This window comes from Condylura cristata, unplaced genomic scaffold, assembly GCF_000260355.1.
Source record: "Condylura cristata isolate star-nosed mole 26May11 unplaced genomic scaffold, ConCri1.0 scaffold00024, whole genome shotgun sequence".
Taxonomy (NCBI): domain Eukaryota; kingdom Metazoa; phylum Chordata; class Mammalia; order Eulipotyphla; family Talpidae; genus Condylura; species Condylura cristata.
The window spans coordinates 21,487,568-21,497,981 of NW_004567125.1; the positions used below are offsets into that span (position 1 = coordinate 21,487,568).

The following is a 10,414-nucleotide window of genomic DNA, read 5'->3' on the forward strand; positions in this document are numbered from 1 at the left end:
GATCAGGACACATATTAAAAAGTAGTTATAAAGTATTATTATATGTACCTATAAAAAATGTAAAATGCAGTTAAAATAAGCAGGCCAGGCAACAAGACAGTTAAGATTTGACTTAATAGATTGTACACTAGTAATAGTAATAATAATAAAACTTACAAAGTGCTTAGCTTTACCAGGTACATTTCTATGGGCTTAACTGATTTAACTCTTGCACTATCTCTATGAAGAAGTTGCCACTGTAATCACCTTCCTCATTTTACAGATGAAGGAACTGAAGCACCAGACAGTTAAGTCACGCTGCTCTTGGTTACAAGGTGAGCTGAATGCACCAGGATTCAAGTCTAAGCAACTGGGTTCCTGAGAAACTCACAAAATACTGCCACTAGGTGTCAGCACACCAAAATGAAGCAACAGCAGTTTCTTTCAGCAAGAAAAGGGCACAGGGTTACTGAGGTTCTTCTAGTTACAAAATATTTATGCATACAGTTCCTGATCTAATCTGAGTGGTAAATACACTTTTTGAAGAACCAGAATATGCAATATATTATTAATGAAGTGACTAATTTGCTCCAGATGCACTTTGATCATATTTTTTTAATTGAAAAACTAGCTTTAGCGTAGACCTGGAAGAAGGCCGATTTCTAGATGTTATGTTAACAAAGGGCTCTTTCCAGCTCTTTGCACCTTATTACATAATGGCCCACTATTAGAAAACTTAAGGGAAGATCCCATTCAGTGTTTTTTCTCCCTCTGCAAAAATCAGCCAGAGTCGAGCATTAGCTATAAAATTATCTGGTTTAATCGCTATCAACATCAGAACCATAGTACATTAGAGTACAAAACCTGTATGTACAATTACATATTCAAAAAAAAATGTTCTGTGTGAGGAGTAATTTCCAGCAAATCTGACAAACAGCAAGAGTCTTGCCTATTTGGGGTTTGAAAGGAGAAATGGAAATTTCCAAGATGTCCCCCTCCTCCTTCTGGCTCCAGTGACCCTCTGAACATCAATTTGCAAAGGCTTGAAGTAAAATGGGAGGTATTAACAATATCAGGTTTTCTTTTCTCCTCTCTTCTGGGAGGAGTGAATTTTTAGGAAACATTTCCCATCATTTATTATACTGATGTTCCATCCATCTGCATCACGAGGTTCAGTAGTTACCATGACAATATGATGCCTACTATCTAACTTGATAGCCAGATGCCAGAATGTGAAAAATAGGACCAGCTAAGAAAGTGAGAGAAATATAATTAATTTGAACCACATTTTTTTTAATGGGCACAAAATAAGGACCAAGAGGGAAACTGCTGAAAATGTCACTGAGGAAGGAATTATGACAGGAAACAATAATCAACTTTCACTATAAAGACGTGGCTAACTAGAGCTGTTAATTGGTCTGTAACTGTGATGAAGGGAGAGTCAGAGTTAGTCCAGAATATGGTCCTCAATAATTTCACACTGCAGAGCCCAGGGCTGTTGACCTGGGCAATGGTGTTTATAGCCTCTGACTGTCCTGAAAATGTGAAGCCTCCACCCTAAATACTGCTGGCATGACATTCTGCTCACCCCAACTCTTCCATACCAGCTTTCCCATCTGTTGAATCCATTTCCATTGATCTGAAGCTAATCTTAAGAGCTTAGACAGAGTTGTGTCCTGGGAGTCTCTATCCTCTTGCCTTTTAAGTGCCCAGGCCTGGCAACAGACTTGCACAATCATCTTGAGAACCCTTCTATGCCAGAAGGATGGGGAGGTTCCGAAAGAACAATATAAAAGTTGTATCCCAGATGGGACTTCTCATCGAGGCTGGGTTGGATAGCGACGCTGAGCTAGGCGATTGGGCCGGTTCAGGCCAGTGGTCGTGGAGAGCTGGAAAAGAACAAACATTGCGAAGATAATAACCCCAGACATGACTCCCTTCTCTCCCAGGGTTGCTTGCTGGATTGAGCTAGGACGTCCTGAGAGTCTGGAACATTTCCCTTTCGAGTGGGGTTCGAATTATTCACATCCACCTCTTAAATATGGCAAGAAAAATTCAATTTTATAAAGAAGGGGAGGCAAGTGACACATGGAAGCAATCAGTCTGCCCCAGGGCACAGAGGAGCAGGTAGTTTTGAGGGTTTCACAAAGTTTGCAATGAGACTGCAGCCCAGGATGCCATGATGGGGCAGTCACAGCAACTGAGATCAGTGCCCGTGGTGTCTCTTGAGACTTGAGACTTGTGCAAGGTGATAGTGACACTGATTAGGCTTCTTCTGTGTACAAGGCCTTTCACATACATGTTCCCTTTTAATCGATTATCTTGTAAGTCACTACTTCTAACCCGAGTTTACAGATGTAGACTCTGAGACAGAAAAGTGAAATCATCATTCAAGGACTCACACATAGCAGGTGGTAAACCAAGATTATAAACTTAGGTCTCCAATGACCTATGGTGGAAGATTCCTGGGGCTTTGGCAGTGGGCGATGTGATAACATACACTTGTACAGGTATGAAACTGTGCCCCTAAAACACCCAGTATTGTAAGCCAATGCGAACTCAATAAAATAAAATAAAATAAATAAATGCAATACTAATTTTAAAAACCTGTGTCTCCTCATTCAAAGCATGTGCTTCTAACTCCTCTCCTTCAGAGCTCCCTTACCTGAGGGACCTGAGATGGGTTGTAAAGAGGAACAGCCCCACTGAAGGTGGGGGGAGGCAGCAGAGGGCCAGGGTTGAAGTAGATCTCTGAAGAAACACCCTGTGGTGGAAAATAATAGAAAATCTTATCATCACTCTGCTTCCCAGATTGCAGAACACCAAGGACTTCCCAGATCACCAAAAGATTCCAGAGCAACAAAAGCTGCAACTGGGAAGGATAGAAATTGGTGGAAATCCAGGAATCCCAAACTAACCAACATGGTTGAAGTGAGCACAGGCGGCCCGTAAGTGTGGGGTATGGGCATGCAGAAGGGGTAGGAGAGCAATGCAGTGGTCCAGCACAGAAGAAAAAACCAGAACCTCTCTGGTGGCACAGGGGTTAGCACAATCAAGCTATCGCCAGCCACTGTGCTATGAGTTCAATCCTGTCCAGGGAGCTGACCCACATGGTGCAGCAGACCTCTCCTGTCTATCCTGCTGCTCCCCTCAACAGTGTATTTCAGTCCATCTGCCTGTTCTACTCCCCACTCTGTCTCTGGTGAATCCTCTTCCCTACCCCCCTGCACCTCTGGCCTACACCCCAGTTCTTGTATGCATCAATAAATTTTAAAAATAATAAATCATTTTTAAAAACTAAAATAACTTATACTAACAGCATCATAGAAAGTAATATATTATTTGAAATATATATAATACTGCAAAAGTGCTCTAAACAGATCACAAGAAATAAAAATGTTTTCCCAGCAATTAGCATGAAACCCATACTGGTGTGGACAATTCCCTGAGGCTCTTATTACAACCCTTGCCAAGGATGCTGTGAACTCTGGCCCCAACTGAGACAGGGAAAGAAGCACCAAAGAAAGTTGTTAGTGGCTCAGTTGTATTCCCTCCAAACTATATATGTTGAACTCCTAGCCTCTAGATCCTCAGGATGTATTTAGAGATAAGGTGAAGAAGTAATTAAGGTAAAATGAGGCCATTAGGGTGGTCACTGCAGGGTGTCATTTCAAGAAGAGGAAATTTGGATGCAGACACTCGAGAATGTCAGTGATGACTCAAGTAGAATCCAAGCTTGCTGCCAACTTGACCTCATACTTCAGCCTCCTAAATGGTGAGAAAACAAATTTCTGTTGTTTAAGCTACCTTGCTCATGACATCTTGTAATGGCAGCCCAAACAAACTACTCTAGAAGCTTTCTCCATGTTCTCCGTGAGTCAGTCAGCTCCAGCCCCTGTAGACAGTGCAGCCTGCATGCTCCAGAACCACCCCAAGCCCAGAGCAGAATGAAGAACATACTGCTGGAGATGAAGAACCCAGGAAAAATCCCCACAGGGCCCACAAACTCCAAGGGGCAGACAGTGTAACGTCACCAAACCTAACTATATTTGAGCTCATTTCCTAACAGACTTGCTCAGCCAGCTGTGAACAAAGGCACCAGAGGGGAATCCCCTTATATTAATATTTTTTATTTGGGCAAAATATGGGGGTGGGGGCAAGGCTCCACCTGCTGGGTGGCTCACCTCAGGCCCGGACAGGCCTCCATTTCCAGTACTCTCAGCTGCTCCCCCCCTGAACACCGATCCTGGGACTTCATGCTCACCTAGAAGGAGTCAAGAGTTATTGCCACTGATCAGCATGGAGGAGCCCCATTTCCAGAAGCCACCTGAACTCCAGGAAAGTGAAGGAAGGCATGCAGATGGCCCAGAGGCCGTCAGGTTGGTGGTACCGGTACCGCCGGGGGAAGGCGCTGGTACCTGGCAGAGGCCGGGCCTCGGGGACTGGTGTCAGTGAAGGACCAGGGCCAGCCTGAGTGGGAGATGGTGCTCTGGAGGTCTGCTGGGTGGAGAGAGAAAGGCAGCACCCTGCATCAGTGATTCACATGCTCACACTGGCCTCCTGTGTCCTGCACCCTGAGCACAGCCTCCACCCACAGCCAGCTCCTGGAGTACTCTCCCGAAACCCCATCTCTTGGTGCCACTCCCCTGCTCAGTAACCAAAACTAGTTCCCTACTGATGCCCCACTAACATTAAAACTCTCCATCCTCACTTTTAAATGAAGCTTTTTCTCTCCTGTCTTTGCCCTTCACAGGATCAGTTTCCCACAGACTCCCATCGGCAAACCTTAGCTTCATCCGGCCTGGGGACAATTCCTGCCAGCCCCTGACTCCCTGAGCTGCAGAGGAAACTTCCTCTGAAATGTTCACAGAAGGGGCAGCTTCCCTGCCCTCGCATCCAGGTTACCTCAGAGTCTGAGCTGTCTGATGAGTCTTCGTCCTCAGAAGGGGATGCGTTGCTGGGTTTTGAGCGAAACCAGCTGAACCAGCCAAACCCAGAGCTCTGGAAGCAGAAGGGGATGTTTTATGGCTTGTAGTTTTAATTTCCTGTTGAGTGTGAGATGAACCCACCCCAATGTGATAGAGAGGACACAACCAAAGCCAGCTGCCAACTCAACGCCAGCATTTGAGACAGGAATGCAGGAGAGGAAAAGGGCCTCACCTTTGTGTTCTCCTTCCCTTCGCCTTGCTTCTCTCTGTGTGCAGCCTTTTGGGAAGCCTTTTTATCTGTCTCATCAGAGGAATCCTCCTCACCCTGCTCCTTTGCAGAACTCTCAGCGACACTTCCTGCTCCAGGAATCAGAGGCGCCTAGAACAAAAGAAAATAAGAGCTAACTTTTGCATAGCATTTGACAGGTTACGTGTATTCAGGCACCTCACCTGCTCCGTGAATTGGTGGGAGAGGCTTACAGAATCATATTCTCCTGAGGAGGAAAGACAGCTTAGCTATGAAAAATGACTGTGGAAGATCTCAGGACAAAGCCAAAGCCCAAACCGATCCTCATATCATTACTAATCCAATGTTCCAAGAGCTGTGCTACCTAGTAGGAAAATAAGGTTTCCAGAACCACCCCCAAGCCCAGAGCAGAATGAAGAACATATCGCTGGAGATGAAGAACCCAGGAAAAATCCCCACGAGGCCCACAAACTCCAAAGGGCAGACAGTATAACATCACCAAACCTAACTACATTAGAGCTCATTTCCTAACAGACTTGCTCAGCCAACTGTGAACAAAGGCACCAGAGGGGAATCCCCTTATATTAATATTTTTTATCCGGGAAAAATATAAATTTACTAATTAGTGTATATATAAGTGCTTATACACCATTGTATAAAACCATCACCACTACCCATTTCCAGAACTTTTCATCTTCCCCAACAGAAACTCTGAACCCACTCAATATTAGCTTCCTCCCCCACTCCCCATTTCCTCCTCTCCCAGCCCCTTGAAGCCTACAATCTTTTTTTCTCTACAAATTTGCCTTTCTTAATACTGTATAGAAGTATACCACAAGACAGCATAATTTTCCATTGGAAAAACACTTGGGTAAACAGAGAAGAGGTTTTAATTTTTGCTCTAACGCAGAATTTAATATGTACTAAGTACTGATCTAAGTGCTTTATATATAGTGTTTCATTTAATCCTTAAACAGTAGGGTTGGTACGACTGCTATCATTCCATTTTATATATGAGAAAACTAAGGCACAGAAAGGTTAAGCAACCTACTGAAGGTCACACAGCTAGTAAATGGCAGAGTAGGATCCAAACTTGGACAGTCTGCTCCTCTTTCTAAGGAATTCTCCCAACTGAATAAGTCAAGAACTAGACCATGGCTTATGCACTAGGCTGCCTATGTTTTATATAGGAGAGAATGGAAAGGAAGAGAAAAAAGCAAAGTGACATGCTTGAAATACTTAAAATGTAGGAATGACAAACTCAATTCTCAGCTCTGCCAAGTCGGCCAGACCCTCCCTCCTCGATCTCCCCTCTCTACCCCTCTACCTTGATTCTTGGTGCTCTCCCCTACTGCTCCACACTTTCTAGATATCTGTATGACTCCTGGACTCTTCCTGGATTGTACCAAGTGGGTCCCATGCCGGGCTCGTTGCTCCTGCTGTTACAAACTTGAATTCTTCTTTCCTGGATGCCTACCTGCCACATGTCCACATTCCATTCTGACCTCTGCCTTCCCTGCCACACCCAACCCTCTCCATCTAAAGTGGAATCCCGCATGCGCACAGCTGTTTATTTGTAGTGACCTCCATGCACAGGAGTACCCTGCTCACCTGCGCACCCCCAAGCCCTGCAACAGTGCCAGGTATGTTGCGTGGAGTCAGCATATGTAAATGAACGAATGAATGACTGGTGGTGTTTTCATACAATGTATTATCATGCCTAAACTAAAAATTGTAATTATGAAGGACAAAGTCTCACTTGACAGAATTAAATAGGAAGTAAAGTTTCACGCACACATGTTCTTAACCATTTGAAAATATATGTGTGGGCCCTCCCGGTGGCACAATAGGTTAAAGCACAGCACTACGCTGCTAGCAACAAGTCGCAGCCCCTTCATCCTAAATTGCAGCCCCAGCCCCGGAGGTGACCCACTTGGCATAGCAGACCTCTCCTGCCTCGTCTGCTGCTCCCCTCAGCAGTGTTCTTTTGTCAATCTGCTTATTCTGCTCCCCACTCTGTCTCTGGTGAATCCTCTCACCACCCTTATACCTCTGGCCTGTACCCCTGTTCTGTACGCATAAATAAATCTTTTAAATAAAGAAAAAATATATATATGTGTATATATTTGTTCACATACATAGCAAAACATATTGAAAGGAAATAAGTAACTATTTGACTGGGATTATGAGTGATGTTTATTTGATTCTTTATGTGATTTTTATCCTTATTTTTCAAGCTTTCATAACAATAATATACTACTTCTTCCTTATTTTTCAAGCTTTCATAACAACAATATACCTCTTTTTCAGTCAGAAAAAAAAAAAAAGTAAAGCAAAATGCTTCAAACCTGAAGCCCTGTTACTACCTGAGAAAGTCAGGTGATATGCTCCTCTCACCAGGAAGGCAAAGCTTGGTCATAAGAGTGGGACCAGCACTGCCCACTGAGGGGGAGAGGTACATAGAGAGTATGGTTCATTTGACAGGTCACCTTCATGACCTTACAGCCTGCGTGAACAGAGCAAACACGGCTGCCAGAGATCTTGCTTTGAAATAAAGCACTGTAAAAATTTTAAAATAAATGCAACTATAGAAAAAAGCCACCTTCCATAAAGCATCCACCATGGAAAACAATATAGTAATTCGATTTAATCCACCTATCCCACTTTTGGATATTTATCCAAAGGACACAAAGATGCTTTAATTTTAAAAGAATTATGCACCCCTGTGGTCTGGCAGTACTATTCACAAAAACAAGGACGTGAAAACAGCCTCAGTGCCCAAAGACAGAGAAGGAGATAAAGAAGATGTGAGATATATAGATACACACACACACACACACACACACACAATGGAATAATACTCATCTGTAAAAAAAAGATGGACTCCTACCATTTTTGACAATATAGATAGGCCTGGGGGGGGGGGGGATTAAGTTTAGTGGAATAAGTTAGGAGAAGAAAGACAAGTGACAGATGATTTATTTCACTCATTTGTGGACAATAAAGGAAAGGACAAAATAGAAACAAATTAGTAGACAGATCAGAAAAATGGTTCTTACCAGAGGGGAAGGAGCAAGAAGGGGCTAGGTAGAGGGAGCCAGTTGGGTTACTAGAGGATGTGGTGAGCTTGAACGCCATTGCTGAGGTAAGAAAATGTGTCCTGGAGCCTACAGTGTTGTTAATGAATGTTACCTTAATAAAAAGAAAAAAGGGCTTCAAAGGAGATCTGAGACCAAAACAAAACCCAGCTTCACAGACCCCTTCCTGCATGGACACAAATGGATGGGACTCAGCTTGAACAAGAACAGCCTCCTCCCTATCTCTCAGCAGACCCAGGATGCCAAGTTGGGGAGGGAGCTGGTGCCAGTCACAGCAGAGAGCGTGTACACAGCTAGGAAACTAGGGTGACTGGTGAAAGCTGAAGCTTCGCGTGGACACAGACACCTGTTATGCTGTGTCCTCTCACCTGTGGCTGGGGGATGCCCATTGGACCACTGGGATGCTGGAAGTTTTCTTGAGTCACCGTCTTCTCTCCTGTGTTACAAAGCAAACAAAAATAGCAACATGCAGTTGTGTTTTCTCCAGCCACTCCGAAGAAGGGCGATGCGGACCCAGTTAGCTCGCCTAACGGCAAAGCAGCTGGAGCCCAGAGCCCGTGACCCCGAGCAGATCACGGCAAATGTGAAGTCCACCTTCACAGCCCTTTCGAGTCCCACCGACCCAGGATATGCTCAGGAATCAACCAGTACCCAGATACCAAGGTCCTTCCTGAGCTATCCTGGAAATCAAAGCCCTGCTGAGCTGCATTGCAGGGATCCTCCAGGACCACCCCTTCCATTGGAATCTCCCTTGGGCAGAACCATATCCAAGAAGACCTAAGATAGAATCCTTCTGCTTGGTTTCCAGCAAGATAGGGCACTGCTTAGTTTTGCAGACCTGTTGCCCAAGGTTTGAAGAACCTGAAAAACTTGGGATGGGGAAAGTAGTGTTGTCTCTGCCAGTTGCTGGCATGGAGCTCCTGGATGCAGGATAGCTGCTGGAAAATGCTTGACCTGCACAGCTCAAGCTGCAGGGGGCTTCTCATGCACAGCCTCTGTCCTAGAAACTACATAACACAAGGGGAGAGTAGGAGGGGCTGCTGTTGGCCTTGTTGTGCTTATTCCTGCACAGAAAACTGGAATGGAGCAGGGCATCTCCCACAAATGAATGCCAAGTGCCAGCACACGCTGACACACAGTAGACCCTCAACATGTGCATCCACCATCGAGGTCTTTCCCAGCTCCATGCCCACTGACTCATTGGGCCCCCGCACTTCCCTCGCCTGCTTCCTCTCCTCTAAGACTCCTTCCCAAGGCTTCCAACCCAGCTGGCAGGTCTTACCAGGAGGTGAGTACATCTGCTGGTTTTCCTCCCAGGAGCTTCCTCCAGGAGCTGCTGTCACTGCCACACTGCCACCAGTCCCGGGATGATGGGTCAGGGGGACCGAATAAAGGGGCACCGGGACCCCAGTCTGTCCTGCACCTCCTCCGTCTGGGTGGGAGCCCAGCAGTAGTGGAAAGGGCTGGTCTGGGCCTGTTAATTCTGGTGCTGGCCACAGGGTTGAGGGGCCACCAAGAGCTTCTGAGTCCCCTTGCTGTCCCGACCAATCCTGACAGGAAGGGTTTTCTAAGGAACAAGGCAAAGAAGAAGAGGTGAAACCTGGAATGTGCACCTGCATGGACTAATCACACCAGCTGCACTCCCACCTGTGTCATCTTTGGTAAATAGGAGACAGGTCAGGCCACATAAAGTGACTTCCAGAAAAGTGACGACCAGTGCAACACAGTCACATCAAAACACCTCTCACAGCATGTGACTGAGAGTTTGCAAAATCATTTCCCTCACTACCCTGTATGATCACTAAGCTTTAAACCAGAGGGTTGGGAGGCAGCCAGTGCCACCTCATTCACTGACACACTTTTTGGAAGGCTGGGTCAGCTCTTTTTCCCTTCGAGATTTTCTAAAGGAGTTGGGTACTTCAAACTTAGAAAGTTTTCCGTTAAAATTCAAATCGCACACCCAAAACTAATGTAATGTTATACCAACTATACCTCAATAAAAAAACACAGAAGTAATGGCAGGCATGTTGGCTGGAGGTTTTGGGGACTTGGGGGCATTCACTTGGACTTGCCATTTTGCTAATAAGCTGTGGTAAGTACAGTGCTTGGCCCAAAGTCACGGGACTTGTGTGGGCAATCTACCCACATGTCTGGTTGACAAA

At 45.3% G+C, this 10,414-nt stretch overlaps 1 protein-coding gene across 1 annotated transcript in view; it reads right to left on the reverse strand.

The window, feature by feature from the left end:
* Window positions 1-1,137: 1,137 nt before the first annotated feature.
* SEC16B (SEC16 homolog B (S. cerevisiae)) overlaps window positions 1,138-10,414 on the reverse strand; it is a 34,953-nt gene continuing 25,676 nt past the window's right edge. Inside the window, exons 18-25 of the mRNA XM_004688130.2 lie at window positions 9,535-9,819; window positions 8,621-8,688; window positions 5,140-5,286; window positions 4,885-4,980; window positions 4,338-4,479; window positions 4,164-4,243; window positions 2,645-2,743; window positions 1,138-1,868 (exon numbers count right to left, since the gene is read on the reverse strand). Coding sequence (XP_004688187.1) covers window positions 1,797-1,868; window positions 2,645-2,743; window positions 4,164-4,243; window positions 4,338-4,479; window positions 4,885-4,980; window positions 5,140-5,286; window positions 8,621-8,688; window positions 9,535-9,819 — 989 coding nt within the window. The 3' untranslated portion in view covers window positions 1,138-1,796. The remainder of the gene's footprint in view (window positions 1,869-2,644; window positions 2,744-4,163; window positions 4,244-4,337; window positions 4,480-4,884; window positions 4,981-5,139; window positions 5,287-8,620; window positions 8,689-9,534; window positions 9,820-10,414) is intronic.